Source organism: Carya illinoinensis, chromosome 16, assembly GCF_018687715.1.
Source record: "Carya illinoinensis cultivar Pawnee chromosome 16, C.illinoinensisPawnee_v1, whole genome shotgun sequence".
NCBI lineage: Eukaryota > Viridiplantae > Streptophyta > Magnoliopsida > Fagales > Juglandaceae > Carya > Carya illinoinensis.
In genome coordinates, this window is record NC_056767.1 from 6289618 (window position 1) to 6306649 (window position 17032).

Below are 17032 nucleotides of genomic sequence, written 5' to 3' on the forward strand. Positions count from 1 at the left end.
AGTATGTCATATCTGCTTTACAAGAAAGAAAGTTTTATAGCCTAACGTATCGCGTCAAAATACATCAATTTGCAAGATAACGTTTTGTGATTATATTTGTGATCTAGCATGTCCCTAAAAAGATTAAGACCTACAGTTTTAGGGCATACGAGTTAACTTCAATAAACAAAACAAAAAACAATGCTTGGACCATTGCTGATTTGGTTTGTCTTGTCCTTGATGAGTTGGACCACTGTACGGTCCTGCCCACATGGGTTGGCTTAGAAGTTAGTTATATAATAGAGCTTTGTTTCAACAGATAATGGTTTCTCCTCATTGCACATAAAAGAGTTGCACAGATCAGCTGGATGCAAGACTTTTGTCTTCAGCAAAAAGGGCTTTATAGAAATTTTGGCACAACCTGAGATGGTGACACCAAATATCAGACGGTAGGAGCCCAACCCCATTGGATGCTCATTCTGTGGTGCATCTTTTCAATCATTCAGCAACAAAAACCTGGAAAATGGAAACACAATCTCAACAAGAATATCAATGTTTCTGAAAGGGTCCTGCACAATATTTTTACCATTCACGCATGGAATGTGCATCTCCTCCTGCCAAAGTGATGACTCTAAGGCTGTGTTTGAGAGCTTAGACCATCTCAAACTATTTCACTACTATTTACAAACAGTTAACTACTATTCACATATAATTTGATATACTCTTAACATCCAAACGTACCCTAATTGTCCCATCCATCCCTCTACCCTGTTTCCATTTTATCAGTATCATCTCAGAGTGACCCTACTACATAAACCTTCGATCCCATTATTTGTTCTATGTTTCTTTCTGTATTTGTTCTCAGGAATTCCTACCTTATTAAGTAAATAGCCTTTGGATTTATATTAGTTTGAATGCGTCTTTGTGTAATTAGATGTCTTTTCTTGTTGTAGTTTTGGTACTTCTTTAGAACTTTGGTTTTGAATTTAATTGTGAATCTTGTAACTTAAATTGTCGGAGTTTGTAACCACAGTATTCTTTTACCGAACATAAAATGAAAAATGGTAATTCGGTATTTAAGAAATTCTTCCTTTTGGTGTGGTTCAAGTTTCCCGACCTCCTAGGACTATCTTAGGGATTATTCAAGGTACCAGGCTTGATTACATGGGATACCTTAAAGAGGTCCCCAAACCATAGTATAAATAGGTGCATGTAAAATGTCAAGAATTAGGTGGCTTGCTGCATTGAGTAGTGCCAAAATGATGGCAATTATGTCCCCGAAGTTTGTCTTTGTATAATTTTCTCTAATTAAGGCTCATTTATATGAACATAGGTTTATAGACTCATTGCCAAGAGCAACAATACTGTCAATACATGATGGCAAGTAACATTATCAGGCTCATAAACGAGTAACATTTAGTGTTGTGTTGCAAAAATGAATGCTAAGAAGTAATTACATGTATTTAATTCTGCCTTCTGTCATCATTATCATTCAACTTACAAGAGCAAATAGATGCACACAGTACAATCTCTAAAATTTATTGATAGATGGTTATGATTCTTAGGAGTAATTAGGAGGGAACAAAGGTTTTAATTGAATAGCTTCCAACCTAAAGAAATAATATGAACACTAGATTTCAAGATTTTCTTGCTTTTTTGGTTAGTAAGATCGCCATGATGAGAGGAGATGATAGGCTTGCTCAAACATTGAAGTCTAGTTCATGCATCAGTTTCTCACTGTAGTTTCTACTCTACAAAACTTACATTATGACATTAGTCCTATAGGCTAATCTTCTCATTCTATTGAGTTCATCACATTCCCCCCACCCCCGGCAAACTATGATTTATTATCACAAATCTCTCTAAAATCCCACGAACTATCAATCGTGGTCGCTCATACCCTGAAGTTTAATATGATGCAATTTGGATTAATATGTGTCATTTGAGAGGGATAAGTGACATAAAGTTAGTAGTTTGTGAAATTAAATTGTACCCAAAAAAAATGTAATTAACCTATGTATTATTTCTATTACAAAGTAATATAATTTTATTTTTGAAAAAAGAAAAGAAAAAAGAAGAATACCGCGTTGTTTAAGGTCTAAACTTTAATGCCAACTGGGTCCATAGACTAAAAGCTTTGAGGAGTTCAAAGATGGGTAGTGTCCCCAAGATGTTCTCTGGAAACTGGTACTGATCTTTCCTTCTCTTCTATCTCTTTCTTCCAGAAAAGCACACAAAGGTGATCGATAATACATATATCTTGTCAATGCATGGTGTCATTTTCTTTTCCGTTTTTGGTTGAAATACACTACGGTCTACACTCCTAACTACTAAAAGCAAAGAACAAAGGACCAACAAAGACATCTCAAACAAAATCAAAAGATATTTGTCTCATGATTTCAACATTCCCCCCCCAACCTTTTTCCTTTTTGTGGGTTTTGCTTTTGGTGGATCTAAATATAATTGTATCCAAATTGTCTTTTTAATCTTCACTTACGGCTTCTTTATGGGACTAATGAGGCTGATTAGTCTTTGTACTTTTCCTTTTAGACTCTCTTAATCTCCCCCCCCAACCCCTAATAAATAATAATAATAATAATAATAATAATAATAATTATTGCATTCTCATCAAGATTTTCATATCCAATGTCACTATACAATAAATTGAGAAAGAAAATGAGAAGAAAACACCTTCATATGTAGTTTTTTCAATTTTATTCCAAAGATTACCGTAAAAAATGGCAATGTGCCAATATAATATAAATAGAACAAAGGAATATAAACAAGGACATGGATCTCTCATTACGAGCAATGGTATTATTATTGTAAGATCCACTTTATAAGTAGATAATAATAAATATAAAAAATATAAGTAGATAATAATAAATATTGTAAGATCCACTTTATTTATCTATATTTCTCCCACGGGAGACAAAGAACTTGAGAAACTTCTCCGTCATGGGATAGTGACTTCATTATTATTATCACATAAAGGTTCAATCTATTGACATGCCAAATTACCAAACCCACTCAAGTAAGAGCCTGGTCATGAAGCATGCATGATATGGTCAAGATGAGTGGAAAATGGAAATGAACCCAAGTTTGTTAATACAAATATATATCCAATATCTGAGATTATTAGAGGAAAGACTTTGGTTAGAAATCTATAGAGATTTTTTTTTTTTTTTTTTTTTTTAAGGGATAGATGGAGAATAAAGCTTTGGTCATGATTCTCTTTAGTTTAAAGTGGTAGAAAGCACAGGCAAGCCCTTCTTGTGCGTGTCTTTTATGTATTAACCATCCCTATTGTTTACTCTTGTGTCATTTGTGGCGGCGTTTCTTGTTTGCAAACACTCTTTGATCTCTAACCATTTCTCCCATCTTGTTTCTACGGAGCATGATTCTATTCATTTCTCTACCATAATGTCATCTAATGTGTCATGAATGTTTTTCTATTTACTCTTAGGTTATATCCAAAATAAATTCTCAATGAAAAATAATAATTACAGTTGTGAGTATACAAGTATAGCACAATCGCTTTAAAAAAAATGAATATATACAAAATCTACGTAAAAAAAATTTAATAGTAGACCTCATTTTTCTTCAAAATAATTGTATAATATTTACATATTTCACGATTGTATATAGCATTACAGATGAAAAAGTGGATGCATAAAGGATTTGAATCTCTTGCACTGACATAAGTGAGAAAATAATTTCTTATTGTTTGGATGAATTTCTCCGATAACATTAAGTATTGTGTAAATATAATAACATATATTTAATATAAATAATTCCACTCTAAACTTTGAAACTGATCAGCGAGAAACTTGATAAAAGATGAAATTGGACGGTGGTACAGCTGGTTAGGTTACTCGATGAGGCCTATTTCAAACACAAAAGTCATTCAAAATTGAGCTCTAGCAACGAGGTCAAATCCCCAAATAATAAAAGCCAATATTCCAGTGGCCGACAACATGTTTCGACCTTCACATGCTGAAAACAAAAATAAAAATCATCCTGTATTCTCCCCCCCTTCTTTTTCCCTCGTTTCTGCTTAACCTAGAAAGAAAGTCCTCACTCCCTCACTCCCTCCCTCCCATTCACTCATTTGATTTCCATATCATATACATACATGCTTCTAAATCCTCTTTACTTTGTCTTTTTCTATCAAAATAACGATAAGACGTTAATTTATAAGTTATTTTATAAAAATAACTTTCATTTCCAACAGAATCATATAAGAGATGGTCAAAAGAATGGCATGCATGTGTATCATTCCTCATCTTCAACTCATCCTTGTTCAAACTGTGAACAATTACTTCTCATAATTATGTCCCATTAAAATCTGGAATTGTTTTGTTGGCAGATGAGGTATTCTGCAACTGGTTCTATCTAATGATTCGAGTTGGTTTTTACCAAAACATAGTTTTTATGAAAATTATGAGGCATAAAGAGGAGAGGGAGGGAAGAGAATGTATTAGTGCGATCACCAGAGCCTTTCATTAATTAGTATGTTCATGTCCTTTCTACTACTTTCCTCGGGATAAAATGCCAACCATCTCTGCTCCCAGAACTCCCACAACCAATCCTCTAAAGAGGTCGTGATGACACCATGTTTAATGGCCTGCGAAATTCGGGTTGGCTGGAAATATTGCAGAGATGGAAGGCAATTTAACATAGAAAAAGAACATATATAATTATTAAACATACAGGACTATATAATCCCATAAGAAAGGAAAACAAATAACAAAAAGATTGGAATTTTAGGGAACTAGCTTGAGTGAGGAATGCTGAAAAAATCTGCACTTTGATGGTTCAGCGTGCGCGGAAGCTGGTCCGGATCAGCCCTGCTCTTCTTTGACAGTGGCTCGGGTGAAGAAACGACCGATGGCGCCGCCACGGCCCATGAATCGTTTGAGCTGTCTGAGCTGAATGACACGTCCATTACGCCCTTTGGGCTGCCGGGTATGGAGCCGAACTTGCGCTTGTTTGATTGATTGCAGTAGCCTCCTGATGCCAATTCCGAGATGAGCTCGCAGCAGTTATCGATCTTTTCCTGCCATATATAAGATAATATTAGGGATGTGATTAGATTTTCATGTTTAATAATTGGAATGTTCGATTTTTGAAAATTTTCGTTTCGGGGGAAAAATATGGGTACCTTGTCGATTCCGAGAATACCCAATAGCTGGTTTTGGTATTCGACAAGAAGACAGGGTTCTACACTGCGAACAACGTGCAGCATTGTAGCAGTAGCCACAACAGAAGGGAGATAAGACATGAATCTAGAATCTGCAATTATGGATTCAAAGGAAAGAATGAGAAACAAAAAAAGTTAAAGAATTTGAGGTCGATCTTCTTGGTTCTTCCGATTTTTATCGACCAAGAATCGAAATAATCAACAGGGGGGAAGCTTTTGAATGGTTTACCCGTGAGGACGGAGAGAAGGATGCGCTCACACCTCCATAGAAATTCCCAACAGAGATGACCCTTTAACCCAAGCCTCCTTATGAAATAATCAAGAAACGAAAGTGGAGTTACAGGATTCATCTTCCACTGAAGTGTGGAGAGCACCAGCATCTCCATTCTCTTAATGGTTTTGGCCTCAAATACGTACCTAGTGTCCTCCCCCTGATCAAAATAAAGACATCCACGAAGATGAGTGGATCGGAGAAAACCAAACACAAGCGTTTCACACTTCGCAAACAGCCAACAAGATTAATTTATTCAAAAGTAAAGTACCTGCAGTTCTAGCAAAAGGAGCACTTGAGTCTCCTCGACCTTGGCGGCGAGAGAAAGACAAGCTACAGCAGCAAGTTGGATCATCCATGGCTTCCCAGCCTGAGATCGGAAGCTTGAGAGGAACCTATCGAGGTAGTTGACAGCTAGAATCGCAGTGAGAACAGAGAAAGAGTAATGAGCATTGACCTTCAGCATCCACTCCACAGCCTCTGCACGAGTCCCAGCAAGATATGGGTCGTTCTTTAGATTCTCAAAGAGTTGATCATTTTGCAGTTCTTTAGAGAGTAAGGAGACAAGCTGCCCATCATCCCTGAATGTTTCTTGTTGATCTAGCGAGATTAATGGAAAACGGTTTGGTTCAATATCAGTATTAACTCCATAAAAGTTATCTTCCACTTCATCTTCTCCATGGAAACAGACCTCCCCAACTTCTCCCTCCCAATGCTCTTCGGAGCAGTAAAGAGCGTCCAGAACTTGGGTTTGTCGTGAATGTTGGTGTGCATTGGATTGATCTTCATGATTTGGAGCCATCTTCTTCTGAGAAGAAGTGGTTAGGGCCTGAGTTCATTATATGGCAGAGAAAATGAAGGACATAGAGTAGCCTAGAGACCCATGAGGACTCATCTCTCTTTCTCCTTCTCCCTGGAAGAAAGAGGAGTGGGGGGGAGCGAGCAGAGTCCTAGGATGTAAATTTATTTGTTGGTTTTTTGCCCTTTTTTATCAAAAAAAAAAAAAAACAAAGAGAGAAAAAACTAAACGTGCAGTTAGAGAGCACCGGACCGGACCTTAATCATCGGCCATGCAACGCAATAACTGGACACGTGACACTTGTACCTTTGTACCTGCTAGTCCCACCCCGTCAGGGGACCCCGCTACATAATTTTGCATTATGTTACGTTTTTTCGTAAAATACAATTTATTTATTATTTATTTTTTCATCCTTTTCGATCATGTAACATGATAAATTTATAAACAAAATATAATAAATAATTTTTAATTATTTAATACAATATTATAAAATGATAAAAAGGTAATAAAAATTAAAATAAAGAGTAACATTACTCTTTTCATAATGTTTAAAGTATAAAAGACCTGATAAATAATATTTACATTCTTGTAATTTTTTTAAATAAATATAAATTTATATAAAATATTAATTTTTAATAATAAATTTTATTTATTTTTAAAAAAATTTTGTAATACTTGTTCAATTTTTATTATAATAAACATTACTCAATAGTTATATCATCGATTTTCTGAAACAAAATCGCTATAGATTTGACAGGGGTAAGATTTTGGCAGAAAATAAATGATACACGTATAAATAACTCTTTTATAGGAAAATGATATAATTATTTTTAAATATTTCCATCAAATATATCTATTCATATTTTTTTTAATAATTAAGAAATTGATTATTAGTAAATTTATATATATATATATTTAATAGTCAAATATGTTTAAAATATGCTCATAAAAAAATAAAAACAAAAAAAATTATTTGGATTAGTATGTATATGGAATGATTATCTGGTGTAGTATGCGCTCTCGCATTTTCCCTCTTTATATAACTATAGTTTTAATGAAGAGCTACACATTTCCACTTAATTAATATTTAATTTTTATTTTTATTTTTTTATCTTAATATTTAAATATGTGTGAGTTTAAATAGAAGAAAAAAATAACAAATCACATATTAATTAAATAGACATACGTAATTTGAGACTTTCTTGTAACATTTCTCATTTTTAATTGATATTATTTCACTAAAATAATATTACTTGAATAATGCTACATATACTTAAAATTTTACCTAACACAACCATTTTATTAGCTTTATTTTTAAATTCAAATATTGAATTTCAAATCTCACAATATTCAGTATATAAATAAGTGACACGCCAGCACGTAATGTTACGTTGGTAAAAATTATAAATACAAATAAAATTTTTCCTTTTACCTTTATAAGTTATCTCGTAAAAATATCCCTCATTAAAAATAATTAGTTGCAAAAAATGATTGAATGTGTCTATTTTTTATATAATATTAAAATGGAAATCTTGCTTATTATTATTATATAATTTTTCAAGAGACTCTACATGTAAAAATGTCATTATAATCTAACGTATTATATTAAGACACATCAAATCGTCAATAATAAAATATTTTTGTGACTAATAACTTATAATCCGATTTTTCAAATGAAAATTTTGAATTAAAAACCCCCCACTTCCTGTATAAAATATATATATATATATTTATGATTAAAATATTTCTATTTTTCTAAAATTTTTATGTCAATGATTGATAAAAAAGAGTAGGACAACACAGACGAGGCAAGAAAATAACATCTCATGCGGATAATACGCAGAAAAATCAATTGAACTGTTCACATTGTCAAACTGTTTTTTGGGCTGATTGAGAGTTTGAAAAGTTAAATTAATACTTTTATTTAAAAATATATAAATACGGAAAGAAATAAACTTAATTATTTTAATCATATTCTAATTTTTTTCTTCACGAATGGCCGAGTTTAATTTATCTTAATAAAGTTGTTTAATACATAAAATATTTAATTAAATAAAATGAAGTGTGAAATAAAGTTACCTTATCTTACAATTTAAATTAAAAGATATTAATTTTATTTATTTGAAACTTAATAATCTATTTAGATAGTAAGATGAGATGAGATAGTTTTAGATGAAAATTAAAAGTTAAAATCTTATTAAAATATTATTTTTTTAGATTATTATTTTTTTAGATTTAAAAAAATAAATTATTTATTATATTTTGTGGAAGAATTTTAAAAAATTATAATGATGAGATAAAATGAAATAATTTATAAATCCAAACAATGCCAAAATGTTAATTCCTAAAGTCTCTTATGAACATAACTACAATTTTAATAGCTCCGCATTAAACTTTCAATCATGAAAAATATGATGGGCTTGACGTAAATTTAAAATTGTGACAATAGTTGGGTTTGATTTTATGAAAATAGATTGAGAATCACAATTTTGGAATGCCCAAATAAAATAAAAAATAAAAAATAAAAAAATACAGAGAGAGATCAAATCAAGTGGTGGCCAGCTACTACACATAGCCAATGGGTTAATCAATCACCACAAAATTACTATATTAAAAATAAATTTTAAGTGAAATATTATCGTGCATCCATCAGAAAAAACTTACATTTATGATTAAATATATGTAGAAATATACTCATATCAATTATAACTTATAATCATTTTCCTCATTAAATGGTTAGCCAACTAATACTAATAATCTAAAATAAATCAATATTCAAACCCATTACTTAATGAGTAATATCATACAGTTTTACCGTGTGTAAAACTCATGCAATTATTTAAAAAAATAATAATATATGTTATTAAAAAATTAATTTATTTAAATAAATTATAAATTTACTTAATTTTTTTTAAAAAAAATATGGGAGACTTGCATATTCTAGAATAATTTTGCAACACACTTCAAACCACTTGAAAATAATTTTGTAAGAAAAAAGCTACTATGCCCACTCAAATGTGCCGCTTAAGTATACCGTTGAATAAAAAAAAAATCAATAATTAAAAAAATAATTTTAAATATATTAGTATATTTTTTAATTTTTAAAAATATAAAAATATGATAAGAAAAACACAAAAAAAATTTACAGAACGGTACTATTCAGCAGCAAAGTTCTAACTCTATTTCGTAAACATAAACAGTAAAATATACAGTAATGAGACTGCTATCAATATTGTACTTGTACACGTTACCTTTTGCTGTTTTTAACCCACGAGATGTGGTATTCTCTTCCTCCTTGCATTCCAAAAGCTGTACATGTCCGTTCAATGCCTGTCAAAATTAAATTCCATCAAATTTATCTCTATTTTTTAACATATTAACTTTACAAAAGATACGATTTACGGTTAGAATATTGAATTAAATTGAGATGAATTAAATTATTTATGAATAATAATAAATTAAGATAGTGAAATAAATTTTGTAGAGCTTATTTAAAATAAATTTAGATGTGTTTAGATATTAAAATAAATTTAAATATATTCATAAAAAGTTAAAAAAGATTGTGAATCTTTCGTGTAAATAGATATTGAGTTAAAAAATATTAAATATACGTGTAAAAATATTTTGAATTGAGATGAATTTAATAATTTAAAATTTTAATATTTGAGCCTTAATATCTATTGCAAATAATAATAATAATAATAATTAAAAAAAAAAAAAAAAAAAAACAGCCTTTGAACCTTTTTTTCCTTCAAGGACCATTGAATGGCAAAAGGAAAAGTTGCATTTTATACACATAATTTCAAGTATTAAAGACAATAAATAAATCAAAGTCAGAAACGCATGCAGGCAACTGATCTGCCCAATTACCATTAACATGCGTACAGGACACTCTACGCACAAAACTGCATTATCTCCCTGAAGTCCAAGCAAAAAAGCACAAACTTTATCGCATGTATTCCTCCACTTCTTTAGGCTTTTTGGTTGGAAATGATATATCTTCTTTTCACAAGCTCGGAAGGATTATGAAATAGGAAACTGATTTGTTAGTTTCACAAAAAATAAATTAAACTCACATAATATTAGATTGTAAAATTATGAGTTATGTTATATGCAGTCATGAGTTATGCAAGCGACGCGAATTTATCTTAAAAAAGTATAAGATTCACAATTAAAAAAATTATTATTTCACGTAGATTTTATATTTATTTATTTTTTTAAATGAATATATAACGTTTGTATATTTTATGACTGTAAATATAATTTATCAAATCTAAAAACATATATATATTCCATATGAGAAATGTTTTAATCATAAATAGATTTTACAAAATTAAATTTATAAATTGACATTATTTAAAAGATAAAATATATAAAATTATCGTAAAATAAATTTATCATATAATATAAAATTATATCATAAATTTATTTTTATGACATCTCTGTACGTTACTGTATTACTTCTTTAGTTGAACATTGAAGTATGTACTCTACTCACTATCTAACTTTGGGGTTGATTCATAATTGCCTTTGCTCGACCAATAACATATGGGCAAAAAAATACAGTACGACAAAAACAGGAAACACAGCACCATCACTGACTTCATTTTTGGTACGAAAAGAGGTGTCTCTGCACTCAACATTAATGTTTACAGCAGTGCAAGTTTACATTATGGAAGAATGATAGAGATGAAGAGTAATGCTGAACCCTATAATTTTTTAAGGAAATCTTTTTTTTGTAAGCACACTTTACGCATTAATTTATTTACCGGTATTGATATATAAAATATATATTTAAGAAAATAATGTGAATTGAAGATAAAAATAATTTTTATAAAGTAAGAGATTTTTTTCTTCTTTTAAAATTTTTTTTTATATATTTTTTAAAAAAAATTATCAGTACTCAAATTGATACATAAATAGACTTGTACTAGCAAAACTCTTTTTTTAACTTCATTTTATCTCCCAGAATGTACCTTGCATGTAACATTTGAGCAAGGAAAAATATTTGGAGTAAGATTTTTAAAAGAAAAAATTATGAAATTTTTTTAATTTGAGTTTTATGAGATTCTTTAAAAGTGTTGAGACTCATTAAAATATGTCTTGATTTATTTTTATATTTGAAAAAATTTTATTTAAAAATAGAGTTTTGTTTAAAGTTATGTTTGAGTAGTGATGTGATGTCAGATGCTTTGTAAATAGTAATAAAAAAGTATTAAATAGTAATACAGAATAGTAAAAAATATATAAAAAGTAATGATAAAATAATGAATTATAGTGAAGTATTCTGAGTACTTCACCACCCAAACCAATCCTAAATCTTTTCTTTGTTTTTCTTTATTACAAAAACTAGATAAGATTGTTTCGTAAGTTTTAATATTAGTTTTAGAAAAAAGATATTTACAGTCTAAAGTGTGCAAATTTCAGGTACTATCTTTTTAAAAAAATAAGTAAATTTCAGACCTATCTCATATAATTGTATTTAACATTACTTTTATTTTTATATTAAGATTGTTTCAATTATGTATTTTAATTTATATAGGGAATTATTTTCATGATTAAGATTTAGGACGGTGCTACTCTACTGTCCAGAGTGCACCGCTTTATTTGACCGCACGGTCAATTTTTTTTTCTTTTTTTAATATATTTAAATATTTTTAAAAAATATAAAAAAAGTATCAATACACTTAAAATTACTTTCCTAATTATTAAGTAAAAAAAAATTAAAAAAAAAAAATTTTTGACCAGCAGTCACTTTGAGAGGATACGAAAAGAAGGCACACAAGCATTTTCCTAAGATTTATTTCATGATTTTTAAAAACCATAAATGGTAGTCTGCATAGGTGTAGTCTTGCAATCAGAAAGAGGCATGGAGGGATTCATATTCCATTCAGCTCTGATGCGTTACTTTCTAAGCTTCTCTTTCTTTTCCTTTTTCTCATTTTTCTTTGCTTTTAGTTCTCTTACTCTTTTTTACAGGCTCAATCTCCAAGGAACGTGCTGTTGAGAGAGAGAGAGATCAGAGCAGTGCGAGGACAAGAAAAGAGGTGCTAGTGCAAGCAGGTGATCAGGAGAGACAGCGTGAATGAAGAAGGAAGGAGGTGAATGAATGAAGAAAGAGAGAAAGACATGGGAGTTGAATAGTTGATTCTTGATGTTGCGGGGCTCTGTTCGTGCATTCCAACTCACACCACAAACTCCAAAGTACATTTTTTGTCCTTTTCTTGCAGTGCTACAATTATAATTATAAAAAAAAATTATAAAAATAAATTTATAAATTAATATAATTTAATTTTATATAATAAAAATTAATTTGTATAAACCCTAAATAGATAAACATCGTGCAAATCTTTATAAAAATTTATCCTATCTAAAAAAAATGTAAAAAATATTATTATTTATTAGTAAAATTTGAAAAAATTTATGAATCTAACTCATCTCATAAAACAGATTAAACAAGAGAAAATTCTATATTGTTTATAAACATATCTAAGACCTTGTCTGCAGATAATATGTGATTTATTCCTCAATACCCTTCCTCACGTGCAAGGTCCCATTCATTCTAAACCTGATTGTTTATGATACCATGAAGAAATTTATGAACTTAATTCATCTTATAAAAACGTTTCAACAAAAGAGAATTATACATTATTTATAAAAATACCAAAAATCTTGCCCACAAGTAATGTGGAATTTATTCTTCAAAATAATCCATTTTTTTTACAAAAAATTTGTATGAGATTTATCTATTTAAAACTTGTACCTAATATTACTCTTATATAATACATACGTTAGTTTTATTTTATAATAAAAATAATTTTATAATTTAACATAACATATCAAATTACAGTTTATAAATTTATTTGTATAAAATTTATTTGCAATCAAAGAATTTCACCTCCTTTTTTTTAATCTGTATTCTCAACCTAAACCCTCCCTATATTCCCACTCTACAGCATGTACATGTCTATTGGCTCACCCTCCAAAAGCAACTACCACTCCTTTTTCTTTTTAACTTTCATGTTCTATTTTCTTCTTGCTTACAACGTATTTGATATTGCATCTCTTAAATGATTTAATATATATGTCGTTTAAACGTTAGTTGTCACTTGAATGTGTCATATGGCATGTAGGGTTTTTATTAGAGCTTCAAGATTTCAAATAGGAATCGAACGATCTCTCTTGTTACTAAAGACAACCTTTAAATATTTAGTCGCAATGAGATTTTATAAAATTAATTTACAAACTGATGTAAATTTATGTAATGCGCTTAATGATAAAATTATTTTTATTATAAAATAGATAAACGTATCATATAAAATTATGTTAATTTATAAATTTATTTTTAAATATTTTTGTGATTGTAAGAGAAATGATATATATACAACATATTTCACAACAATTTACACAATATATATGTTGTAAAATAGGTCCCATTTAGTTATACAGTTTAGATGAGATGAGATAAAATATTTTGAATAATAATAAATAAAATATTATTATAAAATATTTTTTTAATATTAATTTTATATTGTGATTTGAAAAAATTAAATTGTTTGTTATATTTTATATGAGAATTTGAAAAAAGTGTAATAATTAAATAAGATTATTTAGTTTTGATTAACCAATTCAAACAAAAATATTTTTGTAAAATGATGTTAATTTTATAAAATAGTTTCTAAAAATAATCATATTTTAAAACATTATTGTATAAAATATTATAAAATGTAACGTGTCTTTATTATTTTTCTTTATGTTTGACATAAATTTCTTTTTTCTTAATTTTAATAATAATAATAATAGCTGTTTGATCATTCTGGTCAAAGTGAGAGAGAAGCCCACCCTCCCATGAATGAGAAAATATATATTTACTTTTTTTGGAATTTCACTCAAAGCGGCAGAAAGCAAACAAACCTTTATTGGGACTCATCAACCGTCTTACAGTGCAGTTGATGGGACCTGAACAGTGATCACAGCCCTTCAAGATCTGTAAGAAACATCAATATATATGATGTTTCTTTTCTTGCTCTCCCTCTCTCTCACATAATTTCATCCATGTGTGTGTAGGCAATTGTGGGGTCCGGGAGGAGTGAGAGGGTCCCACGTGGATCTTCTTCCTTCCAGCTAGCTTGGTGGAGGACCTCTCAGAAATGGGTCTCCAACTGAATCATCATACTTGTCTCCTAATTATAGCATATCTTATTCTTAGGAAGAATTTTTCATTATTGGTTGTAGTTACTAGAGGGGGCTGTGTTAGCATTATTATTACCGTAGAGAGTTGACTTTAAGCCATTTCTTTTGTAGTTTTTTTTCTTAATAATTTTGTTTAAAATAATTGATTTTATAAAAATAAATTCATAAATAGATATAATTATATATTATATTTTATAATAAAAATAATTTTATAATATAACGTATCATGTCAATTTATAAATTTATTTTAATTAAATATTTTTATAATTAAAATATTTCTCCTTTAGTAATTGTAAAATCATATTTGCTTATATTTTTATAAATTGAGATTGCAATTTTTAATATTCATAATATTTATTAAGATATAAAATAAATAATAAAATCTACATATTCACTTAAGTTTTTGAGATAAATATTGATTTTACATGATATCAGAATAGAGGTCTAAGTCCAAATCCTAATTGATCATTCGACCTTATTTAGTTAGATATTTCACGTGTTAGGCTAATCATTGAAGAAAAGTCTGACTTACACATAAGGGATAGTATTAAGATTTTTTTTATTTTTATCTTTGGTGCCAATGTTATAGACGTTGAGAACTGTAATCTCGGCTTGTAAAAATGTAAAAACTCATATATTCATTGAATTATAAAACAATGATTAAAGGAATATGCTAAGGGCATCGTTTTCTATAGAATTTTGCATAGAACTAAAAACCATGGAATCCAACCTGCGCTGAGGTGCTTGCATATGAATCAAGTAAACGACATTCTGGACACAAGCATAACACTATTCCTCGGGACATTTGCAAGGCTAAAAACAATGGGACACAAACAAAATCAAATCCTTGACCTACAGCATGTAGCTGCTGAGACAACTCACAGTTTCCATGCTTGATTTGGCCACAAAAAGAAAATCACTCATACACTTCACTACAATTACTAGAGACAAGCTTTGCCAGCCACGTGATGATTACCCAGCCCTATTCAATTGCTTCGTTAATATGGAAGTAAAAAAGAAAATTGATATTTGTAATTTTAAGAAATATAAATTTCGTAAATTCTTTTTGAAAAAATAGATAAATATAATTTTCATATAAAAAAATAATTTTTTTAATAGTATACATATTTTTATTTTAAAAAAATTATATATCTTACACACTCTAAAAGTATATTTAATTCTGCCATTTGTAAAGAAAGAAATGGTCAAAAACCATAAATTGCTCCAGATAGATTTACAGAAGACTTGACAGAGCAAAAATTATACTTCAGGCCCACAACTTCAAGAAATCCTGTTATTGATTTTTTATTTTATTTTTTTTAACCTTTGATTCAAGTACACTGTCAAAGTAGCAGTTCATAATAAGGAAAAAAAATACAGTTATACCCACTCCTCAAAAATATTTGATATTAACAACACCCTTGATTAAAAAAAAAAAGAAGCCTTTTTTTGAGAATTCTAGGGCCAATAATTTGTCTTTTACATGATAAAAATTGAGATATGTTTTAATTTCTTTATAACATGAAAGTAATTGATGATATCTTGAGGAGGGTTTGTGTAATTTCGCCTCAAATCTTTCTATGTTCAAATATCACTTGAGAAGGAGATTGGGATGGATGAACATGTGTTGGGAATGTTGTAGCAGTTGACTTGACTGAGCATTATATTTAATTTAGAGATAATGATTCTGACTAGAGTAATACTAAATATAATCATGGGTGTGCAAATCCTGTAAACCATTTTTGTTTTAAAAATAAAGTACATTATTAAAAGAAATGATTTCTTCATGTCACTGTCAGATTTATCTACTTTTTTCAACGGAAGTATATGAAATTTACACACCTTAAAACTGCAAATATCATTTTTGATGATTATAATGTCATCGTTATAATAAGTATTGACAGCTTATGTTTTTCGTTCTTGTAATTGTCACTATTTGTTCCACAAAACAAAAGGCTTCCTCGGCTGGAAAATCGAGCCTTTCAAAACTCAAGAGCATGATAGCAATAATTAGCTACCCGTGGCTGGCATTTTTGTGTTCTAACAGGACATGCATTGACCAGTAAAAATCAACCTACGAAAATGGAAGATGCGTCTGTCCGTCTGTCTTCGAAACTCCTCAGATCTTTGTGGACATTTTCATTTTGGAGGAATGACACTTTCCCACCGTTTTGACTTATCAAAGCCTAGGAGGAGGATTCCCTACTGGACAGCAAGCACAGCATCACAACCCCAGCTGCGCTTGACTCTTTTGACTTTGCATTAGTTCCCCCCTCAACTACTCTTTCATAATTTCTGATTGTCTGGGTCCCATCCAATAACTTTGATGATTTCTAACTATATCAGATATCACAGCTGTGTCGAAATCGTGACTTTTCAATTCCTTTTGAGAGTATATTTTCGACCGGTAGTGTTTGTCACTACTGATATTCACAGGACAGACAAGAAGACAAAGCTCACATGAGCACAGGGATATGGGACGCCAAGAGGCAAATACCATCTTGGGTTTGGAGCCCCCTTAGACTGGACATCATTGTTGACAGCATAGTAACTCATGCATATGGTATCAATGTAACTAGATAACGAC

General features: G+C 29.7%; 1 protein-coding gene across 1 annotated transcript; it reads right to left on the reverse strand.

Moving 5' to 3' along the window:
* Window positions 1-4459: 4459 nt before the first annotated feature.
* LOC122298399 (cyclin-D3-1-like) lies at window positions 4460-6416 on the reverse strand. The gene is made up of 4 exons (XM_043108122.1): window positions 5725-6416; window positions 5412-5613; window positions 5144-5274; window positions 4460-5038 (listed from the first exon to the last, which is right to left on the reverse strand). Exons 1-4 carry the CDS (start codon window positions 6253-6255, stop codon window positions 4754-4756), a joined length of 1149 nt encoding a protein of 382 aa, XP_042964056.1. The 5' UTR covers window positions 6256-6416; the 3' UTR covers window positions 4460-4753.
* Between the last annotated feature and the right edge of the window lie 10616 nt (window positions 6417-17032).

What these genes read in the sequence shown, in the direction of transcription:
- LOC122298399 (XM_043108122.1), bottom strand. Translation starts at nt 6,255, where the DNA reads ATGGCTCCAAATCATGAAGATCAATCCAATGCACACCAACATTCACGA. An exon ending in CCTTCTCTCCGTCCTCACGG is followed by an intron (nt 5,275 to 5,411) that starts GTAAACCATTCA and finishes CCATAATTGCAG; the next exon opens with ATTCTAGATTCATGTCTTAT. An exon ending in GTATTCTCGGAATCGACAAG is followed by an intron (nt 5,039 to 5,143) that starts GTACCCATATTT and finishes TATATATGGCAG; the next exon opens with GAAAAGATCGATAACTGCTG.